This window comes from Amblyomma americanum, chromosome 3, assembly GCF_052857255.1.
Source record: "Amblyomma americanum isolate KBUSLIRL-KWMA chromosome 3, ASM5285725v1, whole genome shotgun sequence".
NCBI classification, from domain to species: Eukaryota; Metazoa; Arthropoda; class Arachnida; order Ixodida; family Ixodidae; genus Amblyomma; species Amblyomma americanum.
The window spans coordinates 32,400,153-32,427,807 of record NC_135499.1 but is presented as its reverse complement, the minus strand read 5'-3'; the positions used below and the strand labels follow the sequence as shown (position 1 = coordinate 32,427,807).

General features: G+C 48.1%; 1 protein-coding gene across 5 annotated transcripts in view; it reads right to left on the bottom strand.

The window, feature by feature from the left end:
- The window catches only part of mio (GATOR complex protein mio), a 242,517-nt gene that overhangs the window by 78,026 nt on the left and 136,836 nt on the right, over positions 1-27,655 (bottom strand). For 4 of the 5 annotated variants that reach the window (XM_077657210.1, XM_077657207.1, XM_077657206.1 and 1 more), the window contains 4 exons: positions 18,887-19,005; positions 17,643-17,764; positions 4,181-4,324; positions 718-792 (listed from right to left, as the gene is read on the bottom strand). In XM_077657210.1, coding sequence (XP_077513336.1) covers positions 718-792; positions 4,181-4,324; positions 17,643-17,764; positions 18,887-19,005 — 460 coding nt within the window. Of the gene's footprint in view, positions 1-717; positions 793-4,180; positions 4,325-17,642; positions 17,765-18,886; positions 19,006-22,398; positions 27,577-27,655 lie in introns of those variants that run through there. The other variant, XM_077657209.1, reaches the window with a different exon arrangement.

Below are 27,655 nucleotides of genomic sequence, written 5' to 3'. Positions count from 1 at the left end.
GAACTGCAACTACTTTTGTTCGCTGTAACAAGGTTTTACAGTATTGATGTTCGTTATACTGAGCTTTGGCTGTAAAGCCAAGTGTGCTTAAACACAACTTTGTCAAAGCATGTGCTAGGCACATTGCGCAAAAGTCTGTCATGCTTGTATCTACCTGTTATGACAGGACAGGACAACTGACCATGCCTTTTTCTATTTTCCCTATGAACACAAGCAACGGTTATGGCATACAAAGAGAGGAACAAGGTGGCCGGGGGTTCCCCAAGTAAAATAACGGCACTTCCCAACGTTAATTTCACTCATTACTGCTCTGTCTTCAAGTAATGCTTCATGCATAGCCGAGTTTGCCCGTGTTGCACATCGAAGCTAGCAGCCTACCATAGCTGGCTGAAATTGGAAGTGCAGCTTGTAAGTTGGCGCCTGTCCCATTGTTTTCATGTATCTTCCTCATCACTGTCTCTTTTGCGCCGTCCTCAGAATCAATTTTAGCAACTTGACACAGCTACCGGAAAGAACATAGCTTTTCACCACCCCAGTCCTGATAGTGTGTCCTGTCAGCAGAAGCTGATGTCATCAACTCGAAGCTAGCACAGCATGAAGAGGAACGATCACTTTCTTTTTTCATTCAACAGGGCCCCTTCACGCTAAGCTCAAGAGCTGATGACTCAGACTGCTCTCTTGCTATAAGAGACACATATGATATGGCAAAAGGATATGATCGAGCCAGGACCAAAGGCCACGTAGGTGGGAATCCCCGGGACAGAGCTCTGCATTCTTGCCCAAGTCGTCTGGCTGCAGTTTGGAGACAGGTGTGCATGCAAGGCAGCATACATACAGCACAGATGCAGTGCAAAGCAAGATACATGTGACCATACATACACATATCTGACCACACATGTGCCAAGATCACTCCCTCACTACAGAGCAAGTCAGCGTCCATAAGAGGCTGGGCTCAGTCCTTGCTGCTTCCTTCAACTCCCTGTGTGGCACGGACCAGTGCTGGACACTGCTCTCCCTGCTGAGCTCTTTGGCCTTGGCAGCCAAATTCCACGGAGTCACGCTGTGTGGTCTTCCCACTGGACCGGGGGGCTCGACGCGTTTCCTTGGGGTCTAGTTCTGGGGGGTCCAGAGCATTTCAGGAGAGGACAGTGCAGAACACTGGCCCCCCTGAAGCAAGCAGCAAGGTACATGAGCAACTGTTTATTGCTGTTCCCAAGGCCTTAGCCTGCCCGCACTTGAGGAGAACGTGAGCACCACCGTGGCACACACCGCACCAAAGCCACGCCTGACACTGGTGGTTTGCGCCAGTGCTTTTCCACCACACGCCTGGTGCTGTTGGGTCACAAGGGATGCTGGTTGCGTCTCAACTAAGGGAGTGTCGATCAGTACTTCAATCTTTGCAACTTAGCTCTCCACAGAATAAATGCAAGCACTGTCAGGGGTGCTCATTCTCCAAGAGCAGACCACACCTCTTACGACTGGGTGCTCGAACCCTTGCAGTGGAGCCCACTCTTTGGCTGCACAGTGATACCATGCACAGAGGAAGCTAGGAAAGTGCCCACAGAGAAGGTTTACGGGGGGACGTGGGTTTGAGAAGCGAGAGTTTTTATTTATTTATTTTTTGTGTAGAGCAATGAAGTTTTGATATGTTATTGGGAAGTGCAATAAATTAATAAATACAAATTTTTCACTCTTAAGTAGTTTTGACATTATGAACTGCTATGAGCTGTATTGCTATATCGAACTTACAGAAAGCCTGGCCTGATAACAAAACGTGGCAGGAGCCTAGGGTCACTTTTAAATTTCAGCCAAAGGAATGGTTGATGCAGTGACATTCTTTAAATATTTTTATCAGCCCGAATTTTTTCTAGACAGAACATTATATACATGCTTGCACAATGCACTCGTCAAATTAGCAAGAGTGGAAAAATGAGAAAGTAACGTCATTGCATTAAGAATTTATCAAGGAATACAATGCAACAAACCGCATGAAAATCTGTGAATCCACTGTCACGCTATGCTTTCTGCAAGCAGGGCAGTCAGGTCAAAAAACACTTTTGAGAAAACAGGCATTTTCATGGATATCTCAGCCAGTTTTTTGCTGCATATGGTCACAAAAACATCTTTTAAAGTCAATTTGGCCGTTTTCAGAAAAAATCTTTCAAGACACAGCTAGAAAAATTTTATGTATATGAAATCTGGTGTTTGCAAAAAAAATTTTTTTTTAGATTTTCAAGATCTGAAAACTTAAGAAGTCACAGCCGTGAGGTACTGCGCTGCGTTGGCTCAGTGGTTAGGGCACTCGGCTACTGATCTGGAGTTCCTGGGTTTGAACCCGACCACGGCGGCTGCGTTTCGATGGAGGCGTGTGCTGTGGGATGTCAGTGCACTTTAAAGATCCCCAGGTGGTCGTTAAAGATCCCCAGGTGGTCGGAACTATTCAGGAGCCCTCCACTACGGAACCTCTTTCTTCCTTCTTTCACTCCCTTGTTTATCCCCTCCCTTACAGTGGTACTGTTCAGTTGTCTGGGGATATGTGAGACAGATACTGCGCCATTTCCTTTCCCCAAAAACCAATTATTACTATTATTATTAGCCGTGAGGCACGAAACAACACCATCACTCGCATACACATTGGCACAGGCTATGATTTCACTACGTAAAGCCCGTTCAAATGGACTTGGCTAGGTCACAAACATGTGTGCACGGCAGCAGTCCTTGTCACACAGACCTTTTTGACACCTACACAAAGTCCCACTATAGCATTGGCTGCAGCAGGGTCTACATCAAAGAGGGCATTTTAGCAAAACCCAGAGTAAAGTTGGGGATTTTTTGAAATTCAATTTATCACTGCCTTGTTGCCACTGCTAGCCATTTTTATTTCTTTTTACTTTATTTTGCTTTAAACCTGCGGCGTCTCTCTTTTGCCAAAGCCAAAAATTTCAACTTCATCACCAAAATGACACTGCCAGATATGCTGCATGGGGGCATGAATGAGGAAGAAAACTGGGCACTTTACTAGCAGTTTCTGCAACTATAGTCGCCTGTTCACTCCTTCAAAAGTGAGGTACCAGTACACAAAAACCAAGTATTTTCTTTCAGTGTGAATCCAAGACGAGACGGAACATTTACATGAAACAATACTCAAATCTCTTTACCTGCGCACGATACTGGTGACTTATTTTATGCAGTGCCTGCACGTTAAGTTTACAGCCAAGGCAGCTGCTTAACACAACATGCACGCACGTCTCTTTAGCAAGTGCTGAAGGCATGATTTCTTAGGCAACAAAAAGTTCACAAAACGGTACACATAACTGCATGTCACTTAGTACAGAGATCTGTTTCCTAGCAAAGCATCCCACTGACGGTGCAGGCTCAGCCAAGCACCCAGCTGATGCTGCTAGAATAAAGACATGAACTGTTTGGCCTTCAACACAGTGGTCATCTGTGAAGTGTGTGCTTGGTTTGTGCATTGATATTAGGAAGGCAGGCATCAGCACAGAAACATCCGCTGACTGGCACAGCTGCAGCCTGCTTGTCTAACCACGTGGCACTGAGTTCCACCTGCCAAGCTGCATTCATGGCATATGTGGGGGTTGCTGGGGTACCCGGTCATTACAAGCACAGAGGATGCCCACACAGGGTGCGTTATAAACGGACAATGAGGACAGACTGACATTGGCATGTATCCATAGATGGCAAATGACAAAGGTGCTGCCTTCCCAGAAAACGAAGGTCTTAAAAGCTGGAAAAGGCCGAAAAATGGAATAAAGGTGTTGCCACCACCATCCATTTATGCAGGCAAACTGCAGCTCTGTCAAGACAGTTACTTGCATGCAGATCCCCAAGACTAGGCTAAACTGCCAATCTCTGCCAAACAATAACTGCAGCGTTTTTTTTTTTTTGCTTTAGCGTCTCCAGTTTGAAGCAGATGGTGAAAAAACTTGAATCCAATTTGCTCTGCAAAAAAGTGTCTTTTTGCTGCCGAACAAGCATCAGTACACCCAGAAAGAATCTGATTTTACTAAGAACAAATATAGGACGGAACAGTCCTCACTGTCCGAGACATAGGTTGAGGGCCCTTTGACTCCCCCAATACGGCATCCTAATGGCACCTGCGAGTCACCCGCATGGTGGTCTTTGGATAAGCCTGTGCATAGGGCATGCAGCACTTGCAGACCTCGAGGCCGTATCCAAGGAGGGCCCGCTTGCGCATCTTGACTGCAATGTCCCCTGACAGCTCATAGCTGTTGTCTCGATCATCCCAGCAATGCACCAGCTTGCGGCCCTGGGTCCACACCAGCTCCGACGGGGGGGACCAGTTCTGGGCACATAAAAGTAGGGGAGCAAGTGTCAATGAGGTGACAGAAGGAAAGCTTGCATGCCACTCCTTTATGCCACTCTTTCTGTTGGGCCTCATTCGTGAGAGCTCCCACAGGGGATCCATACATTCTGCAGAGATCCTCTACCCAGCTCTGTCCCTGGAACTGTCAGTAGAATCTCAGATGCAATTCAAACTGAGAATTTTGTTTGGCTGCCACGATTTTCCTATATTTAAATCTCCTTATAATTTCATTTTTCAGTTCAATGACCTTCTACCAGAATGTTTCACCATGCAAAAACAGTTTTCAAAAAACACTAAGGCTGTGATAGAAGAACATCAGGCAAAGAACTCCCTCCTTATCATGCCTATTTAGATCTACGAACTTGAACAACTGCACAAAACAGACCATTAAACATGCTAGCAGCCCATTAAACATGTGACCACGTCCCTTATACAGCCTGGAAACTTACACTCCAGTTTCAAATTCAGGCTTCATATCTTGAGCTGAGATGTTTTCTTTCTTTAATTTTGCCATGAAAACTCTCGGCCCCTTTCAGTTGCATCAAGGAATGCATCTTTCCTCCCACCGATCACGCTTGAGAAAAGCATTTACCTTGCGGCTCCAGTGCACTGATCACTGACTCGTTTGATGAAAGTGATAGAGACCGGGTGAAGAATCACCCACTTCTTGAAACTGATGTCCAGAACTGTCAGCATGAGTTGACACATAGAACGCACAGAGTTCAACACAAAAGAAGCATATTTTAGTCCAAAAGCACTACTTCACTGGCATGTGAATGGGCTTTTGTAGCCTCCAAGGACTTCATAGAGAATGGCACATTGTAGTAACAGGAGCCAACTTTTTTTCTGCTGTGAGATACACTGGTATCCCCTCCTCGTCCCCCACGACAGCGGCGATCGTGACTTACACGTGCGCGTGCGCGCTGGCCACCAGGAATGTGGAGAGAAGGCACCCCTGCGACTCTGCTCATTTCCGCCCCAGCACTGACGTGACGTCACGGCAGCGCGCTGCCGTCTGCGGACAGGGTAGCATGCCTAAGCTTGATGGCAACGATTTGCAGCTAGGGAGGCAATGACCGAGGGGATAAAAGGGGGAACGCGCGGCGGGAAGGGGACTCTCGCTGCTGGACCTGACCTAAGTGCCCCAAGGAATTCTTTCGCTGCCCGCCGGCCCCCGAACCCAACGCCGGTCGACGTCAACAACTTGGTGAGCTGCTGAACATCCATTTTACGGATAGAACATTCTTCTGCAGTGTGCTTTACCTCGCGTTAGGATAATAAACTATTTCCTAGCGTGCCCTGCCGTTGCCTATTTCGTCCGGACATGCTGTGGCTGCGACTCTGCGCCACGGGTTAGGGAAACGAGTTGCGTACTTGAATAACGCTTGTGTGTAGCTGGCACGGAAGCTCACCTTCCCGGCCGGCTGGACTAAGAGAGACCCCACATCTTGGCGCCCAACGTGGGGCGAACTAGGCAATTGAGCAGTGACCTTTATTCGAGCGAATGACTGCTGTCGCCCTAACAAAGGATGACAGCCGGTAGACTTGACTTGCAGTCTTTGTTTATGCTGTCAGAGCCAGCGGAACATAACCAGGGCTCCCTACTTGACGCGCCTTTGGAAGGGTTTGAATTTGTGAATCTTGGTCGTTCCACGCGGAATAGCCGAGGAACATCCCCTGACGCGTTGGCAGGACTTAGGCCTGGCATGGGGGGCTCCACATCGGGCGCCTCGCCGCTCCGCGGCACGGACAATGAGGCACTTAGGCCCCATCATTCCACGCCATCAGCGGCTGCGCCCAACTCCGTGGGCGTTAGTCCGCAATCATCCGAGGTGCTCTTGCAGAACGCAATGCAGGTTATGCAGAGTCTAACGGCTATTTTGCAAAACAATTTGCAAGCCCCGGCCCAGTCATCATGTGTTAGGATAGACTTGCCTACCTACACGGGGTACCGCGACAGTACGGGAGCAGATGAGTACCTCGACCGTCTGCTGCATTATCAGCAAGTGACAGGAATCACAGACACCAAAATGCTCGCACGTGTTGTGCCTGTTTCTTTGACGGAGCAAGCGGCTCGCTGGTACCGACTAGCCGGCAACCGAGCGAGGACAATGGAGGGGTTTTGCGCAAGCTTCCGCGATGAATTCCTTCCCGCAAACTATGAGTGGCGTTTGAGCAGAGCGCTGAAGCTCCGCACCCAGCACCCCGACGAGTCTCTGTTAGAGTACATCCGAGCGATGGACGAACTTTTATCGCCTCGCTGACCCTCGCGCCAAGAACACGGAGAAAGTTGAGCGTGTCACGAGACAAGCGCACCCGACTTTCACAGCCTATCTGAGAGGAGTCAGGTTCAGAGATTTGGATGAGCTGGCTGCTGAGGCGAAGCGCATTCAGGGAGACATCTCTGCACGAGCATATCGGCCGCCACCACCCGCATCGCTGTCAATTGAGCCGCGCTGCGCGTCGAATGGCAGCTCAGCACGTAGTCCATCTAGAGCGGAAGCGTCAGCACAGTTTGCAGACGAGCGTGTTCCAAGGGGTTGGGAGTTGTCCGACCGCGCTTTGGACCCATTACGCTACGCGTTACGAACAGCACACGTTGCCGCAGAGCGGAACGAACCGAGGTGAGATCGCGAGGCCGACACGCGGCCGCACGAGCGGCCCTCACCGTCCGCGCCGCGAGTTCGAGACGACCGATCGGAACGGGGCGACCAGCACCTAGCCCGTCGGGGCCCGGGCAACCTTTGCTACCGGTGCGACCAGCCGGGGCACTTCGCCCGCGAGTGTGGCCGCCCTCCCACCCAAGACCAAAGAGGGTCGGGAAACGGCCTTCGATCCCGCACGGCGTACATAGAGAACCCCGGTTTGCTAGCGCCTTTGGCATGTCGCGTAGGAAGTTCTGTTGACCTGTCAGCACCGTTCATTGAGCTAACGATAGCTCGAAAGAAATTCACCGCGTTACTAGATACAGGAGCAAGCGCTTCCTTGTTCGGTAACGAGGTGTTAAACCATCTCCGCGAGAACAAAATCCGGCTGAGAGAGTGCGATACCACTTTTCACCTAGCGAGCGGCACAGCACACTCAAGCGGTGCAGCTAGGATAGTGGTTCACTGGGAAAGACGTGTGTGGCGACAACGCCTCGTTCATCTTCCCTGTTTATCAGTTCCTGTAATTCTTGGACGAGACTTCCTAGGCAAGACGTATTGTGATAGACATCAGCAGCGGAGGCTACAGGGAGTGCACGTCAGGCGTCTTCAAGCTTTTCGCGAAAGTGCCCGCAGCATCGCAGACTATTCAGACTCCGAAAGCAGCGTGAGCAGGCGGAGACCATGACAAATCCACCTCACCAGCCCGAGAATCAGGAGGTGAGCGGACAATCGCCGCTGAGAGAGAGGGCAGAGAGAAGGTTGCCGCGGTAGAAAACTGCTCTGTCGTGCAAGGAAGGTCAGCGCACCCCTTGTTGTCGGAGGTGAACAGCATGACAGAGATGGAGAAGGCACGGTTGTCATCGCTCCTCTACGAATACAATGCGACATTCACTGACCGCCCGGGCCTCACTACCCTAGTCAGGCACCGAATAGACACGGGTGACGCACTGCCTTGGAAGTGCAATCCTACACCAATTAGCTTGGCTAAGAGAAAAGCACTGGACAGCGCCTTAGACGAACTTATCGACACTGGCGTTGTTGAGAGGTCTAACGGCCCTCGGGGCTTCCCGGTAGTCTTGGTTCCAAAGAAAGACGACACATATCGACTTTGCGTGGACTACCGCAAACTGAATGAGGTTATGAGAAAAGCCGCGTACCTTCAACCAACCATTTCTTCCCTAGTGTCCAACCTAGGTGGGGCGAAGTACTTCACAATGCTCGATGCTAGCCGTGGATACTTTCAGGTTGAAATGAATGAGCGGGACAAGGAGAAAACTGCTTTCACTTGTCACAGAGGCCTTTTCCAATTCAAGAGAATGTCTTTTGGCTTGGTAGGAGCACCTGCTACTTATCAGCGCCTAATGGACCATGTTCTGGGAGATGCAAAGTGGCAACATGCGCTCGCGTACCTTGACGACATCATGATGTACTCGAAAACATTCGAGGAACACCTGCGCCACTCGAGGAACGTCCTAGAGAGGCTGAGGTCCGTGGGAATCATTTTGAACCCGAAGAAGGCACAGATCGCCATGACCCGAATAACACTGTTGGGGTTCACGATCGACAGAGGCCGCATTCTGCCGTGCGATGATAAGCTTGAGGCTTTGCTTAAGTTTCCGTCGCCCACAGATATAGCCGGTCTCAGACGCTTCCTAGTAATGGCAAACTTTTATCGCCAGTTCATCCCAGATTGCGCAGCGCTGCAGGCGCCTTTGACAAAGCTTTTGAAGAAAGGCGAGCGCTGGAGTTGGGGTCACGAGCAAGAGGATGCACTGCGCAACCTCACCAAAGTGCTCGCTGACACGGCTGAGTTGGCGCTACCCAACCTAATCTGGGAGTTTGTGATTCAAACTGACGCAAGCGACCTGGGCTTAGGAGCAGTGTTGCTTCAGGAGCATGAAGGCGTTCTCCGTCCGGTAGCTGTCGCGAGCCGTTCGTTGATGCCAGCAGAGAGAAACTACTCAGTGACAGAGAAGGAATGTCTCGCGATAGTTTTTGCTCTGCGTAAGTTCGACTACTGCATCGATGGGGTGGCATTTAAGATCGAGACGGATCACATGGCACTCACCTGGCTGAGACGATTCAGCGAGCCGAGCAGCCGCCTAGCGCGTTGGTTCCTGCTGCTGCAGCGTTATGACTTCACCGTGCGCTACCGCAAAGGGAAAAACAATGCTGTGGCTGACGCATTCTCGCGAGCACCTGTCCAGCGCGAGGAACATCACGGGACCGACTGCCAGAGAGCCGGAGAGAGTGAGGGACAGACCCGAGCCGTAGCCCATGTAAGGAACGCGGACCAACCATTGATCCAGGGCGAGAGCGTGAAGCATGTGAACTACGCGACTTCCGTGGGGATTGTGTTCAGCAGAAAGGAGCTGCTCGAAGCTCAGCAGAAGGATCCGTTTTGCAGAAAGTTGTTCGATGGGCTCCGAGAGCCGGGCGCCAGGGCCGCCGCGCACACGGAGACTGCTCGTTTTGCTCTCGGTGCGAAGCGCTTGGAAACAGCTGGTAGTGCTGTGAGCGCGATGGATTCGTATCTGCTGGATTCCGACAGCGTCCTGCTGAGGTATATCCCTTCCGAGAACGACACAAACGAGGCGTTCAAGGTGGTGATACCACGAGTATTGTGAGCAGCACTGTTACGCTACTTTCACGACTCGAGCATTGCTGGGCATGCAAGCAGCCCTAAGACTTACACTAAGTTGTGTCGCTTTGCTACCTGGCTTGGCATGAAAAGGGACGTAATACGCTACGCCCGCTCATGCCATGCGTGCCAGTGTGAAACCCCGAGGCGGACGACCACCCGGCCTCATGCACCCGATTAACAGCCAGGCACCGTGGCAAATAGCGGCGTGTGACATCATGGGACCGTATCCTATGACACCGAGTAGGAACAAGTTCTTGCTGGTGGTCACGGATCACTTCAGCAAGTGGGTTGAAATTTTACCCCTTAGAAAGCTGAAGGCACGAGTGATCATGGAGAAGCTGGTGGACGTATTCACCAGGTTCGATTTCCCAGAGCAGCTGATAACGGACAACGCATCCTACTTAACTGCAAAGGCGTTCATTGATTCGTGCGCTGCACTCGGCATTAAGCACAAGAAAACGACCACCTATCATGCTCAGTCGAACCCCACAGAACGAGTCAATCGCAACGTTAAGCACGTGCTTGTCGCACACTCTAAGAGGCATAAAGATTGGGACTCCTATCTGCCGGAGATCGCGTTTGCTTTGCGTTCTACCGTTAACCGCTCGACTGGGTATGTGCCGTCTTCTCTTAATCTGGGTAGAGAGCTGCTAAACCGGTAAACCAGATTCTATCGGACAGCAGGAAGACGCCAGTCGCTTCGTCAGCGCGAGCTGAGTACGCTACGCAGCTGCGCGCTAAGATGACGGAAGCCTTACGCAAGGCTCGCCGCAACCTGGGCACGGCCAGGGCGCAGCAGAAAGCGCATTACAACCGCTCGCAGCGGGATGTTCACTACTAAGTGGGCAATCTGGTGCTTCGACCTCAGCACGTTCCCAGCGACGCTAGCAAACAGTTTGCGGCCCGTTGGCGCCAAAATGGATCGGGCCGTTCTGCGTGCGAGAGAAACTTTCCTCGCTCGTTTACAGGCTCGAGGACTTGCGGCTGAAACCGACAGGCGGACCGGTGCACGTATGCAACCTGAAACATTACGTGCAGCGAGATGAGTGGGTAGAGGACATAGCCCGACCCGCGCCGCAGTCAGATAACGAGTGCTGCGATCAACCGGCGAACCCCGCGTCCCGCTATAACTTGCGCCCTAGGCAAACAGAATATGCCTGTGCAGCCTAGAGCGAGGGCACGAGCCGGCAGGCAGTCTCATTAGATGCATGAATGTACGGGCCGCTCATGCCGATCAGTGTCACGCAAGACTGACTTGCGTTAACCGTCATGACTCTCGTGAGGGTCGAACAGCCACAAAGCACGCGCTGCGGGAGTTGGCTACATCTGTGTTGACCTTATTTCAGCGCAGATGGAAACGAAGCAGGGCACATCAGAACGACACCGTTCCACTACCAACTACCAGCCACCATCCAGCTTCGGCAACGCGCCGCGCCTAAGGCCCGATGCTACGCCCCGCCCGTGACCCGCAGTCGCCACCCTGGCCACCCCGACTACCTGCCACATCGCATCTGCCCACCCGCCGACTGTACGCCATCGCATGCCGCGGGCCCCATTACTACCGCAACCTTGGGCCCTTGCCTGCTGACCAGGCATGCCAGGGCAGCCCAACCGCGGCTTCAACCATAGAAGTGCCGCAGCCCTGGCCTCTGAAGCCCCCTGACCCAGTACCTCAGGGCGGCACAGCCATGGAAATGGCCTCCAAACCATCGCAGCCGGCGCCAAGCAGGCAGTCGACCAAAATCAACCGGTACGGCGCAGCCGCGTGCACTCAGAAGACCGAGACGGGGAGCAAGATGCCGAGCGTCATTGTGCGGGAGGCCAAGCCTACGGAGCGAAGCAGCTGATCGGCAGGGGCGTGGCACGGCTGTCAACTGATGAACCTGCGGAAGCCGAAGAACACTGAACCTCGATCCCTGGATGGCGAAGAAGATCAAGTAATGCTGCCCCTGTTTCTATGTTCGGGAGGCTTCTTAAGGAGGGGAGGATGTGGGATACACTGGTATCCCCTCCTCGTCGCCCGCGCCAGAGGCGATCGTGACTTACACGTGCGCGCTGGCCACCAGGAATGTGGAGAGAAGGCACCCCTGCTCATTTCCGCCCCAGCACTGACGTGACGTCACGGCAGTGCGCTGCCTTCTGCGGAGAGGGTAGCATGCCTAAGCTTGACAGAAACGATTTGCAGCTAGGGAGGTAATGACCAAGGGGATAAAAGGGGGAACACGTGGCGGGAAGGGGACTCTCGCTGCCAGACCTGATTTAAGTGCCCCAAGGACCCCTTTCGCTGCCCGCCGGCCCCCGAACACCAACACCGGTCGACGTCAACGACTTGGTGAGCTGCTGAACATCTATTTTACGGATAGAACATTCTTCCGCAGTGTGCTTTACCTCACGTTAGGATAATAAACTATTTCCTAGCGTGCCCTGCCGTTGCCTATTTCGTCAGGACCTGCCGCGGCTGCGACTCTGCGCGACGGGTTGGGGGAACGTGTTGCGTACTTGAATAACGCCTGCGTGTAGCCGGCACGGAAGCTCGCCTTCCCAGCCGGCTGGACGCAGAGTGATCCCATACCGCACGCCAAGAAATTTTGAGCCAAGAGTTTTGGAACTTTCTATAACATTTCCTGACAAAAGAAGAAAGGAACTTCAAGGAACTGGAATAAATGAGAAATGTTCCAACCAACATAAGTTCGAATAATCCAAAAGTTGTAATTATCGAATGACACTGAAAAAACTGTAAAGAACGGCTAGCATCACGGTAAATTTATTTGGTGAAAGACTGGACAAAGGGTGCCCAGTTTTGAGATAAGAATAGTGCTGCAATGACTATTTCTCATGTTTCCATCAGTGCTTTATTGCGGGCGTCTGTCGGGAGCATCGAAGCAGCACCACTCCAAAACTGTAAGGACCTGCCCGGCACCCTTCGAAGTGCGACGCAATGGAGCTCCACCGCTACCACGTCACACCCGTCACAAGAGGTGCCATCATGTGTGAGGAGCCTTTGCCACAGAATCTGTGAATGGCACGTGACGAGTGCACAGTTTCAGTGGACTGGAAGAACGGACCCACGCGGAGAGAAGGGAAGGAAATGCTCAGCGGTGACAAAGCAGGGAGAAAAAGTAAAGGGATGAGAGGGGGGGGACAAAACACCAGCGACATGCCAATCAGGGTCCGAAATGTTGGTTGGCTGGATGATGCTAGCCGTTCAAGCCGGCATCGGTGCAGGGTGGTGCGATGCTCAGAAAAGCTCAGCTCAGAAACCCAAAGACGGCACCATCCATTCACCGTCACGTCTGCCGTTGCATGCTGCTGCCAGAGGTGTGCGGGCCGTGAGAGACTTTGGCGCATGGAATTCTGGTTTTGATAAGGGATATTTCAACGGCCTCTTGCCGTGCCAGTCATATATGGAAGTGGCCTCCCTTTCGGAGCCCCTTCGAATTAACCGGTGCGAGACCTGTAGCGTCCAGATTAACATGCGTATGACACAATAGGCTTACATAGGCATTGGCAGGGAATGCGAATTATCCGGATTTCCTAATTAACAGCAGCTGAATCAACGAGCTATTACAGTATTAAAATGAACATTCTAGAATCATTTTTCTCTCATTTCTTGCCTCCATAAAACGACCTTTGTTCTCGTATCACCTAAATTTTGTCAACCAAAGGTTTTTTTTTTTAGAGCATTGCGTCCCTATCCTAGAAAAAAAAAAGAGTTCTTTTAGCGACACTTTGATATTCTACAGTAAACCGACATGTTATGTTAATATTAACCACCTCTTCTCGTTCATTTAACACCCACCCACTTTTTTATTTCTCTTTCTACCTTCCCAACTCCCCTATGCCCTGAGGCAATGAATAACGTCCCACCCCCCTCCACCCCCATAAAAAAATTTAACATTACGACAACACAACAGACAGCTAAATTTAATACAGGGAATTTTTTTTATCAATTATAATGCAGTAAACCAGAGAGACATTATTTGTTTTTCTTGCACAACAAAAAGGGTTTGGTGATGTGGTTATTTACAAGTGCCAAATAAGGATGTTATAATGATTAGGGATGTAGTTGCATACTTTCGATACATCAAACTTTCAAGAATTTGATTGGAAGTCTTCAGAACCCAAAATCAATTAACCAAATTTATTGTACACAGTGTTTTGTTTTGATGATGGTAATTATAATAAGATGAAAAGCTGATGGGTTGCGAATGTACAGATTAATTCACCACTTTTAGAGGTCCCCACATTGCACGAGTGGTAACTTTCGCGTTGAGCTGGGAATTTTTGTTAACATTAACCACTCACTGAACTTTCCTTGAAGATAGATATGTACAGCATTTGGCTGTGAAGTGTGACATTATGAAATAAACAAAGAAATTGAGAGAAAAAACTTTTTCTTGCAATATTTGGTAAAGCAGCACACAGAGTCATCGGAGATTTCTTAAAGTGTAAGCAAAGAGTCCAGCATGCTGATCACTGGTGTTGCCAAGCTGGGCAAATTCATGCTTGGCACTCATGCTACAATCTGCTCCCTTTTCATGCTTGTAGTGCTGGCGACAAGAAATGTTAATACTGCGCAATAGGCATAGGCAGCAAGGAACACACAAAACACCACGGGCGCAGTTTTTTGTGGTGTGTGTATTCCTCGTTGCCTACGCCCTCGTCTATTGCGCAGTATTAACATTTCTTGAGCTATGAACCAACTAGCCTGCAAGAACGTCCTTCTAAAGTGCTGGCGAGAAAGTCCAAGTTGGAATAAACTGTAGTGCCTCAATTATACGACTTTCAGGGGACCACGTGAGACTGTCGTGTAATCAGAAACCTCAGGAAGCTGCATTATTCATGTAATGAAAGCACCCACTGCCAAAATTAATTATAATTCTTTTCTCCACACTTTCTAGAAGCACTGTGCAGCCAGGCCTTTGGGCGTTGAAAAGGCAGCCAGAGGTGGCTTTCGGCAAGGCGTGCATGTGCTATGTGTCACGAAAGTGATGATTTGGACGATGTGCCTCCTCTGACAGGTCGAAGACGTTTTGCGATGCATGGTACGGCCATGTCGGTGACACGTCTTTCAGTTCAGACTTCATCTAGAACTCTGCAGCACTCCACAGCAGCAGGCAGCACTGTCTGCATTAGGAACTGGCATTTTAAAGAGAAAAAAATTACTACATCAATGTGACCACCAGCAGCATGAATGTGGGCCTATAGTGCAAACATGTGGCCAGCATGCTTCCTGCAGCGATGCGTGGACTGCGGGGTAGCAGTGCGCCCCTTACTTGGTGTTGCTAGGCCTAATGTGCTCTGTACCGAAGCCGCAGTGGAAAGTGCTTTCGAACTAGCCATCGCCAAGCCTAAAAATGTCTAATATCGTTACTGCCTGCACAAAAACTTCATGCTGGTATGACCATAAAATTGATTACTGCAACACTTTTGTTAGCAAAGCACGTGAAAAAAAGGCGAGAGCTGCCTCGCACCGATGGAGACTGATATGAGAGGCCTCCAAGTGCTGCTCTATGCAATGTAAGCTCATGTCATTCACCCAAAGTCTTAGACCTTTTCGTTCTACTTACACAATATACAACCTACCAATAGAATCTGTGCTAACATTTAAGTACCTAGGCATCACACTATGAACTAACCTATCCTGGAATGCACACATTGTCAACATCATTTCATTGGCCAACAAAAAACTCTTCCCTCAAACGCCACATACGCCATGCACCAAAAGACTTGAAATTACTAGCATATAAGTCACTGATAAGACCTAAACTTGAATATGCATCAGCAATCTGGGATCCCCATCAAAACTATCTGAAGGCTAACCTCGAACGAGTTCAAAATCGCGCTGTTAGATTAATTCATTCCGCATATTCATATGACATCAGTGTGTCGTCTTTGAAAGCAGAAATTAACTTGTCACTTCTTTTCCCCCGCCGGCGCATTGCTAGCCTGTGCCTTTTTCACAATTCTTCAACAGTTTATTGCACGAAGCACCCTACATCGTACGCCGCATGCACATATCTCAGCACACTGGTCATCCGCTTCAAGTTGTCCATCCACGCTCCCGTACTGCTGCATTCTAGGCCTCGTTTTTTGCCCGAGCAGCATCTGACTGGAACAACCTACCCACCAAGTCGCAGCCATTACCTGTTCATCAAGATTCCATCAAGAGATAAAGCAGCTGATGCTAGATTAAAACCTCATGTTATATCCGTAGCCCCGTCCCTAATGTGTGGGACTGAACTTAAAGGCCTCTGAACAGGGGCCTTTAAGGAAATAAACTGCATGAAACTGAACTGCTCTAATTGCGATTGTGTCATTGTGCAGCTGTTACTTTTAAAACCAACGACACCATGGACATCTGCCAGGAGTGCACACCATGCACACAGCGCCACCCCAGGTCAAGAGTCAGAAAGGGGCAAACACCTCTGTGTGTCTCATGCTAGCTCATCATGAAATAATGATAAAATGAACGGCTGCGCAAATCAGGACTTTTTTCTGACTGCTTTTGCTTCATATGTTTGACTCTGCTTTTGCTACGATTGTTATTGGTTTTTACTTTTTATTTTTTTTGTTTTGGTTTCTGACTGCTTTTGCTTCTCCTGTATGACTCTGCTGTTGCTACGATTGTTTGACACTGCTTTTGCTAAGAGATGGCCCCTTTGTTTCAGTTTTTTTAATTCCTTTGATCAAAGATATCTGTTAGTGTAATCTGCAGTATATAGTCTGTTAACCTGATGTAGCGGCTTTTCATACCACGTGCTGGGTTCTAAGTGATAATGGGATGAGTATCAATGCTTGAGCGGAACTGTTTAAATATGCCACCTTTCCATAGAATAAACAGTTGGTAGTGTGCGCATGTGGTGTCTCTTTCTTGTCTGTGTCCTGATTTGCGCTGCTGTTCATTTCATCATGCACCAACTCGCCCCTCAGGCCGTTATTCTGTAGCTCATCATCTTGCTCGCGCCGTTGTGCTTGATTAGTGAATTTCACAAAACTTGTTTAAAAAGGCACCCTGAGCTGCAAGCAGGACCATCTTTTTCATGCTCCCTCACGTGCCTGGCAACATAATGCCGCTCCAAAGGCAGCCCTCAAAATGGGGTGTAGCCCGCTTAACCCATGGCAACCATATGGCATGGTTTGTTTCTCCTGTGTGTGGGTCACGGTACATGCTGGGATGGCTTTCAGGTCTCTCATAAGCTTTCTTCTTGTCCTCTGTGGCCAAGGGTAAAATAACTGCAGCAACACACGTGGGACAGCACGCTACAAGCTGCACCCTATCCTCCGCAAGCACCCTCCTCCTGTGTGTGCCGCATCTCTTATAGACACGACTGAAAACAAAAGGATCACTGGCGTCCCTTAGCTTTCATTGCCAGTACATTCATGACTATATCTTGGTACACTGCAATATCCCGTATGGTGCTACACTTCATTTTCTGACCCACGAGCGCGTAGTGGCAGTGTCACGGCAGCTCTCTCTCGGTGGTTATCAGAGTATTGGTTTTACGCAAGACTTGACATTACCATGGGTACACTTTTGCCACATGCTGGGCAGTGCTTCTATGAGGAATAAGCACACTGATGAATGTGACAAGCGTGGGTTACTGTAACTATCAAGCACAGTTTGGATACGCCGCGATGTTTGGTCGCCACTTTGGAAGAACAAGAATTTTGCAATTTCTGTGCATTTAAGAGGCTCAAACACATCGAATAGTAAAACTGTGGCATGAATCGAATTGAATCATTACAGTCTGCAAAACATTCCAAAGCACAATGAGTGGTAGTGTGTGGCCTGCACTTCAAGGGCGCTGCAATCACCAGTCGTGCAGTATGAACCCACTAGCACTGGGCAGTAATGTGCAGTTTACTGCTGACATGACGGTAAACCCACCAACCTTAAATAGACTTGTGTGAGATGCCCCGTGAGATGCCTTGCTGGGGAAACAGATGCTGTTCAAGAGGGACAAGCACTGGTGCCTACTGTGAGAAGAGACAGTGCACCCACCAGTGTGATCCGGTCAAAGACTGTGTAGTCAATGGTCGAGCCGCCTGATGTCACAGCAAGCATCCGGTTCTCGTCGTGGGGATGCCAGGCAAAGGAGCTCACCATCACCGCACTCGGGAACGCTGCAGAATGCAGCAACAAACGTGCACACTCAAGGTCTGTGGACAAGCATTACTTTGAATCACCAACACTTTGAGTGTGAAAAAAAATGGTATTCTAATTTTCTTTACCTCAGCAGCTTAGTGATATGATGAGTTACACAAAAGAAATTAAAGTGTATGCCAAAACAGAACTCGATGTTTTTGCTATCCATCACACTTTGCAAATAAGGATTCCTATTTGGTTCATGAATCAGAAGCGTCTTAATGCAAAAGACTGGCACAAAATGGATTAGAAGATGGTGAACAGTAGAGTGTTATTTATTTCCTCACACGCTCCAAAGATTGGAAAATTGTGTGAGGGGGATTATATAAACAGGAGCACTGCCAGGAGTGTGAGTGGCGGCATGATTGTACACTGCGTATTGAATGCCAGTACCGATAGCTGAAAAGTAAGAACATAACATACAATACACACGCTACTTTACAAATAAATTATGCATATGAACAAGACATTGGTCAGGTTCACTTTGTTACCTTCCATGACAAAATGGTGGGCGCATTTGCTTGGTATCAATTGGTGTGATCCCAGCAGACATCAGCCTGCAACAGGCTGTAAGGGAATTTCACTCAACAATATATACAACAGTGCGAAAAAGATACAACAAGCAAGTGGTCGTACAGGGTACTTATCACCAACTGGGCATTCGATTCTGAAAGGCTCCAGTATGTAGGCACAGGTGAGGAGAGAAAACTACATAAATTACAAAAACTTGCTAATTTCTTTCTGGTGTTTTATGGTCTTGAGCAAATATGCGACAAACGGCCAAAGTAAAAAAAGATATACAGAGATCTCACAACCATGCCCCTGAAACCAGCCCAAGCAGGCACTGTTGCAGCATCTTTCACGCTTTTGTACACCACCAGGTATGAGAAAGAACCCCCAAGCCCAGCACGGGATGCCTTTGGGGGTTCTTTCCCATACACAATGATGTACAAAAGTGCCAAAGCTGCCGGAGCAGTGCCTGCTTGGGCTCATTTAAGGGGCATGGCCTTAATCAGCATGAGGACCAAATCCAGCGCACAGGTGGAGTATGCATATCTTTTGCTTCACATGGCGCACATCCAAAGCAGTTTCGCACGTACGCTGCACTGTGCGTTCCACCATGGTGGGCTCCACATCATCGGCTACTCCCTGCGGGTGCTGAACATCATACAGCTTCACCACATTGCTGTCCTTGGTGAGCAGACCCAGCACATTAGACCTGCACAGCAGCACATGAATTTTGACACAGGGCAGCACGGTTGTTGGCACTTACAAGTTAAGCAACACACTAGTTGGCACTTACAAGTGATGCTAATTTGTGCTACATGGCAATCAAAAATTTCCTAGGTTGAAAAAAAAAAAACTGTGGAGCAGCTGCCACAGTTCAGTGACTGTCTTTGCTGCATTCATAGTTGCTATTGTTGCAGCACTTGTGGGGCATTTCTTGGTATTGGTCGTCGGAATGTATGTTAAGAGGTGAAAAACGGGAGAAACACAGCAGGACGCCGCAATGCCGCACAACAGCATCAGTTTGTTCATGTCTGACCACCACACATTCTGCGGAGCTGTTATTTTGACTACCAAATAAAAAATTAGTTTATGAACTGACTAATGCAGTCTAAAATGTTATCATTAAATCAAAAAGTTATTTTTGTTTATTTCGAGTTTTTCGTCATTTTTTTTTAACATAAGCTGAGTGTGAGGCTATTCTCAATGATCCTTGGGATTCCAATGGCCATTTTCGAACCTCCCCTGAGCACATGCTCATTGAGTCCAGTGGTGATTGAAAACCACCACGTAGCATGGCTGATCCCATTCAGTTGGATGTGCATAAACTATATAGGCAATGAAACTGCCCGTGTGACAGGGGTATACCCAATCCTGCATGGATTTTACGAAGGATTGTTCACAGAAACACAGCTTATTTTAAATGTCATGCGACTTAGCTGCAATAAGCTCGGGACTTCAACCAAACACAATTTATACCAATTTCTCAACCATGCCACACACTGCAAATTGAGAAGCTCCAGAAAAATAGCCTGAATATTGCCGTACCTTTCAAGGCACACACAACAGGTCAAGGCGGACAATAAGCAATCTAAATCTCTTGCGATCAGTCTAGGGACCAATACTTTTCCTCGCATACAGAAATGATGCTCCGGCATGCATTGAACTTGTAGTAATGGTTAGTGTCATTCACACTTCGATGCAAACTATTGTAGACTGGCTGAAATTTGACATTTCCTTAACAGTACTGCTCATTGGTGCCACAAATGGGGGATGCAAATTTAAAATTAAAAAAAAAACAACCCTTATCAACATTACTAAATAAGAGAATGTTCCGAGATTTTCATACGATTTGTTAGGTAGCATTGTGCCATGAGAAAACCAAGTAAAATATTTTGAACTAACATTTACACACACACTAATATGGGACATACATGTGAACAACACGCACGAAATCATGCAGACAGCTGTCTCTATACCTGAAGTCAAGTAATCAGTGTGCAGTAAGACCTTGTTAAAGTGCACTTGCTTGACAGTTAATTACACTTAGGACATAGCCGCACGAAATCCGCAACTTGGCTTCCATTCAGGAGAGATGTGGGGCTAAAATCACAACTTTAATTGAAAAAAAAAAAAGTGTTTAAATTTATGTTGTTTTGGATTCGACTTTAAGAAGAAACTTCTCATGAAGTTTGGTTGTTATCTATGCAGTAAAAAAGAAGAAAATAATTCTTTTCACATGATAGTGGAGTGTGTTCGCAGTTGAAAGCACCTATGAACGCTTTTTTTCAAGACGTGGCCGTAGAGCAGGCAAGAAACTGAAATTGGAGTAAACATGCACGTTAGAAGGTTTGTTTTTTGCACTTTCTAGTCATGGAAGACCATCTATCGAGAGTGCACCACACCACTAAAGAAAAGCTAAAAGAACATAATTTTGGCAGTGGCAACTGCAGATTGGTTGGCAGACTGAAACAGAAGCTTGGATTAGTGGAAACAAAGCGCGTGACCTTCCAACGCAGTTTTAGCGACGCTCGGAGTCTTGCTAAGTCAGATCTCATTCTGGCTTTGTTCGATGCTAGTTATTTATTTTTCCAGCCAACTAAGCAACCAAGGAAAGCATTACACGGGCATAGACGAGAGCGCTGGGACAAGAGCTGAAAAAAAAAAAAATAAAACTTGAAGCAATTGCCACAGAGCACCATCGTGTTGGAATAGGAGGGCCCAACCTATGCAGCAGGGCACTTTGATTAATCATTTTTGGCCATAAAATTAAGCAGGATGTACTCAAATCTTTGAACCTATTTTTCTCAGTTAGCACTTTTTGCGAAAACAAAACCATTAGGAAAACTATTATTTCCAAACTGCTGCGCAAAAAATTGCTTTCAAGGTGGCTTCTAGACTGAAATTTTGTCAGGAACAAGATGAGGCAATTTAGATCCCTAAATATTTTCTAACAGAAAAAATTATCAGATGTCTACCATACAACGACCGCAGAATAAGGTGATGAGAATTTTGCAGCAGTAACACAAAGACTGGCCTTATCCTGCACTATAAACTAACTAGTACATACACAATCACAAAAACTAGCATATCTTCATTATTTTTGAAATTATAGTTTTCCCAGGTTTTCCTAAATGCTCTATATGATAGTTAAAAGCTTTTTGTTTGCGATATGGTAATAAAATTTAGAATATAGACTAATGACAAGAACCTATACCATCCCTGAATTTTTTAACAAAATTGGTACAGCAGTTCAGCTTAGCACCCCCCCTTAAACTTCATGCATTTGGTGCCTGCTTACGGTGTAGTGGGTTATTACGAATGTCATGGTTAGCGCGTGCCTATCACCACTTACATGGCTGAAGGGTTTCATATAAGCAGCCAAGAACAACACAGCACATCACATGGAAGCTTCACCACTGCTGATAATGAAACACTGACACAGTACTGATAATACTGATGCAGCACAGCATGCCATGAGCAGACGAGCACGCTTGCAGCTGCTGACGTGCCCGGAGACTCCCCTCCTGTCCCCATTGGCCGGGGCTGCCAGCATGCGACCGCTGCTCTTCCACCACCCTGTTGACGGGCACTGGTGTCCAAGCGGTTCCCATCCGAGCAGCATGAATGTGCGCATCACCTCAGCTATCACTTATTGTCTGGTTACTCAGCTTCTGCGTGGTTCAGCCTAGCAGCAGCAAAGTTTCATTTTCTTCCATTTGCTGCAGCCACCACTGTCACATGGCTGATTGACTGGCGCCACTGCATAGCCGTGACTTGGGCCGCTCTCGTTGTGTCGTCACGATACAGATGCCGTCATCAATTGCATGCTTCCTGCGTGCATGCTTCCCAAATGACATCACTCCCCACACATATCGCACTGGGGCGATGCTCTGAGAGTTGACCATCAAGGAGCTCAACATTATATGGAGTATCAAGTGTGGGAAGAGGAAATCTCTGGTGGCACATGAGAAGGCCTTGTTCTATACTCCACACACTTTTAGTTCAATAAAACTTGTTGCTGGGCGAGTTGGTGACACATACTTGAATAAAGATGTAGCGCAAAAGAGACGAGCACTGGGGAGAGACACAACAAAGACGAACGCTACTAACAACTGGCTTTATTTTCCGTAACAGATATCAATATATAGGTGCACACATCGCATGTGCACATGACACTAGGGCGGCTCTGGACTTCTTGACAGAAAAAAAAGAAAAAAGAAAAAGGGGAAATCTGATTAAATATCTACAATATCGCAGAAAGAACGAGTATCAAAACGTATCATCTGCGAAAAGGGAGGGGGGGCAAACAGGCAGTGAAGATGAACCTACAGAAAAAACCTAAAGAAAAAACAGGCACGCACGAAAGAGGCGGTGTTATTCTTACAGAAACCTTTCCAGAAAAGCGCGCTCGGAGGAGAACAAACTTATTGACGCGTCGCTAATGCAATTACTCGATTTCTTTGTTAAAGTAGAAAGCCTCCAGTAAAACTCTGGCTTTTGTGCTTGCGCTCCTGCCCAGAATCTTTGCTTCTTTAAAGCGGGGCTCGTACTTGCACGCCAGAGCATGCGAAACAAAATTCGTGAGCTTATCTTGTAGTATTAAGTTTTGAGCATGCTCCCTTAAACGGTCGTTGAGACAGCGGCCCCGTCTGTCCTATATAGCATTTTTTTTATTTATTTATCATACTGTTAGTCCCACTGGGACTGTTACAGGAGTGGATTTATAAGCAAGATACAAATTAACAGACAGTAACACAAGGGTCAGCAATAATGTTTAAAGAAACAAGATATTAAAGCATTACTAAACGGTCACATCGAGTGCGGCATAGTTGACGGAAGATAGTTCGCAATTTTGGTCTTCAAAGCATGCGTTCAAACACATCCAAAGCAGTACAGGCAATTGGCCCAACATTGGAACTGTATTGGCAAAGGCCGGCCTTACAAAGGAGCAGGATGGAACCATCCTGTTACATTCCTTCGTACAGTAATAAACTAGGTACACACAAAACCAATAAAGACTGAACATGATAATCAGGTCTGGCTTGTTGATAGGACCGATGAGGCTGCGAGCTCAGCGAACTTTTCAAATGAAGCCTGCGCAGTTATAGATTTATCCAGGCCGTTCCATTCTCTTACGGCCCGGTCATTGGGTTTTTTGAAACGTCACCTACGGCACGCCCCTCAAAGTATTAAACTTCTCGCCTACCAATCACTCATTCGACCAAAACTAGAATACGCATCTGCTATCTGGAGCCCGCAACAAGCATATCTCATCAGTTCACTAGAATCTGTCCAAAATCGCGCCACGAGGTTCATTCATTCTGCCTATTCATACGACATCAGTGTATCGTCACTTGAACGACAATCAGGTTTATCAACTCTTGCCCATCGTCGTCGCATTGCTTCTCTTAGTCTGTTTCACAAGTTTTTTTACAGTTCCCTCGGACAACCACCCTACATCACACCGCCCGCTCGCATATCTCATCGCACCGGCCATCCACTGCAAGTGTCATGCCAACGCTCCCGCACCGTCACTTTTTCCGCATCCTTTTTTCTTCGCACTGCTAAAGACTGGAATGGCCTTCCCCACGACGTTGATGCCATCACCTGCCAATCAAGTTTTGTGAACAATTTAAATATGCATTTCATAAATATCATGTAAGCAACCATATTCAACCCATATTTGTACTCCCACCCCTTATGTAACACCCCCAAAGTGGGGTCTTTAAGGTAATAAAGTGAAGTGAAGTGAAGTGAAAAGTAATGTGAGTTGTTAGCACAAGAATATTCATTAATTGTAAATTCATGCTTGTGACGTGTTTGTCTAGAATCATTAAAACTAATGTAAGTAGAAGGATCCATGTTGAATGCATTATGAATTAATTGATAAAGAAACTTTAGTCTATGGAGTGTGATGCGGCTTGATAAGGTGTCAAGGCCTGCGCAGGAAAGCAGCTCTGTGGGAGAATCTGTGCGCCGGTACCTGTGGTAGATAAACCGAACAGCTTTTCGTTGAAACGATTCGAGCATGTGTACATCTTTTTGCATATACGAAAACCAGACGACGTTCGCATATTCTAAGACTGGACGGATAAGGACTTTATACGCAGGTAACTTGGTATCTGAAGTTGCAAGTTGCAAAGCGCAAGGTGCGTTTAAGGAAGTATAAACTGTTCATTGCTTTTTTGGTAATGTTTTGTACTTGGGCTATAGAGCTCAGATCATCAGAAATAATCACACCAAGGTATTTCTTTTCAGTTACTGTTTTGACAACGCCATTGCCAGTGCCATAAGGAAAGTTAAGTTTTGTTTTCTTATTTGTGACAGACATCACTACAGTTTTTTCCATATTGATTACCATTTGCCATGTATTGCACCACTGTATGACGTTGCCCAAAGCTGCGTTTAACCTTACCTGATCTGCTTGAGTGTTTATTTTTTGACATAGCACACAATGATCCGCAAAGAGACGCACCTTCACATCAACGTGATATGTTATGCCGTTTATGTATAAAATGAACAAAAATGGTGCTAAAACAGAGCCCTGCGGCACGCCTGAAATGACCGGAACGATATCAGAGGCATGGTTATTGTATTGCACATATTGTCGGCGTTCCAATAAGTAGCTGGCTATCCACCTCGTAACGGGACCATGGCCAAGTATTTTGTTTAGCCTGAAATTCAGTTTAGCATGTGCCATACGATCGAACGCCTTTAAGAATCGAGGAAAATTATATCAGATTGACTTTGGTCATGATTCCCTGTGCGAGGTCATGAAAAATTTCGGCCAGTTGGGTAACAGTGGACAAACCTGCTCTGAAGCCATGCTGGTTTTGGTGAATGAAGTTTTGAGTCTCAGTATGTTCTTTATGAAATAAGATGTGCTCAAGAATTTTGCAATAGGTACATGTGAGGGATATAGGCCGGTAATTGGACGGCTACGTTACGTCGCCTGATTTGTGAATGGGGACAATTTTGGCTATCTTCCATTCAGTGGGCAGACAGCTGTCCTGAAGTGACTTAGAAAATATGAGATAGAGATATTCACTGATTGGTTCGGCATAACTTCTAAGAAAGCAGTTCGGAATTCCATCATGACCACAACTCCTCTTTTCATCAAGGTTCAACAGCAGAGAAATAATTCCAGGTACACTTATGACCAAAGCGCCAGAAAGTTATGTTGACTCATTACTATGGCATGCTAATGTTCCTAAAACACCATTGTCGGCGAAGATCGATTAGAAGTAAATGTTATGTAATAAGAACACAGCACACTACTAATACAGCACACACAGCGCACCACAGCACAGCACAGTAATAAGAGCACAGCACAGTAATAAGCACGGTGTCACGAACAACCAGCGGAACCGTCCAGGCACAGATCAGAGACCGCATTCAGTCCAGAGCATGCACAAGCGACCGAGCGTTCGGCGCTCGAGCTTCGGAGTGTTCGGCGCTTCTCGTCGTCTTCTTCGTTGAGCGCCAGCCTCTGAAGATTCTAAAGCCCGTGTCCAGTCTTACAATTCCCCCCGGGCGAAAGGGCGCCATCCTGGCGGCCTAGGGCGATGTGACGACGGCGGGGTCGTAGTAAGGTTTGAGGCGGGTCGTGTGGACAATTTCGCGGCCCCGGCGGCGATGATCAGGGGATGGCGTAAGGGGTTCGATGAGGTAATTGACGGGGGATGTCTGCTGAAGAATACGGTAGGGTCCCTGGTACTTGATAACAAGTTTGGAGGAAAGGCCGGGACCTGAGGAGGGTACCCAGAGCCAGACCAAAGAGTCAGGAAGGTAAGCGGGAGGAAGTGCAGGGGGATCACGGGTGCTTTTCTGCTGCTGCTGGGCGTGAGAGGTGAAGGACCGTGCAAGCTGTCGGCAGTCTTCGGCATAAGTTGCGGCTTGAGAAAGAGTTGTAAATTCGGGAGCATCAGGGCGGTAAGGTAGAATGGTGTCCATTGTGCAAGAAGGCTCACGGCCGTACAGGAGAAAGTACGGAGAGAATCCGGTGGTGGCTTGAGCAGCGGAGTTATAAGTGTATGTGACAAAAGGGAGAACGCGGTCCCAGTTACAATGGCCGGAAGCAACATGCATGGCCAGCATGTCGCCGAGGGTGCGATTAAAACGCTCAACCATGCCATTTGTCTGGGGATGGTAGGTGGAGCTGGTGCGGTGAACAACGTTGCGTTCTTGAAGGAGAGCTTCTACAACTTCTGAGAGGAAGGCCGAACCTCTATCACTGAGCAGCTTTTTGGGCGCACCATGACGAAGAATGATGCGATGGAGAATGAAGGATGCAATGTCGTAGGCTGTAGCGGATGGTAAAGGCGATGTTTCAGCGTAACGTGTAAGGTGGTCGATGGCAAAGATGATCCAGCGGTTCCCGGTTGATGTGCTGGGAAGACGGTCGTAGTGGTCGATGCCAACACGCTCGAAGGGCTGTACTGGGCAAGGCAGCGGCTGCATAAGAGCGGCGGGTCGGCGAAATGGATGTTTTCGTCGCTGGCATGTGGTGCAGGACTGAACGAACTGGCGGACGTAACGGGCCATCCCACGCCAGTAGTACCGCTGTCGTAGACGGGTGAAAGTCTTCAAGAATCCGGCATGGGCACACTGGGGATCATCGTGGTAGGAAGAGTAAATGAAGGAGTGCAGATGTGTCGGAATGACAAGAAGCCACTTGCGAGCATCCTGGAGATAGTTGCGGCGGTATAGGAGCTTGTCTCGGATGGCGAAATGGTGGGGCTGACGATGGAGAGCACGGAAAGGAGGTCGAGACGATTGGCCAGATATGTCGTACTCTTGGAGTCGCAGAGCCCATCGCGCCAGTCGACTAGAGGGATCTTTCAAAGAGGACAGCCAGCAGAGGGCGTGGTGATCGGTGACAACGTCAAAAGGGCGCCCGTACATGTAGGGGCGAAATTTGACGATCGCCCAAAGGATGGCTAAACACTCCTTCTCGGTGACAGAATAGTTAGCTTCAGTTTTTGTGAGGGTCCGGCTAGCGTAAGCGACAACGTATTCGTCAAAGCATTGCTTGCGTTGAGCGAGTACTGCACCGAGGCCGACGCCGCTAGCATCGGTGTGGAGTTCCGTCGGAGAACGAGGGTCGAAGTGACGTAGAATTGGTGGAGTGGTCAGAAGGCGACGGAGTGTCGTAAACGCTTCATCACAGGCTGGCGACCAGGCCGAAAGGTCGTGGGTGGAAAGGAGCTTGTTCAGGGGGTCGACGATAGTGGCAAAATTGCGGACAAAGCGGCGGAAGTAGAAGCAGAGGCCGACGAAGCTGCGGAGGTTTTTTACAGAAGTTAACTCTCTCCTTTACCTAGTGTTTTTTTTTGTTCTTGTTGTTTCCTTTTCTCTCA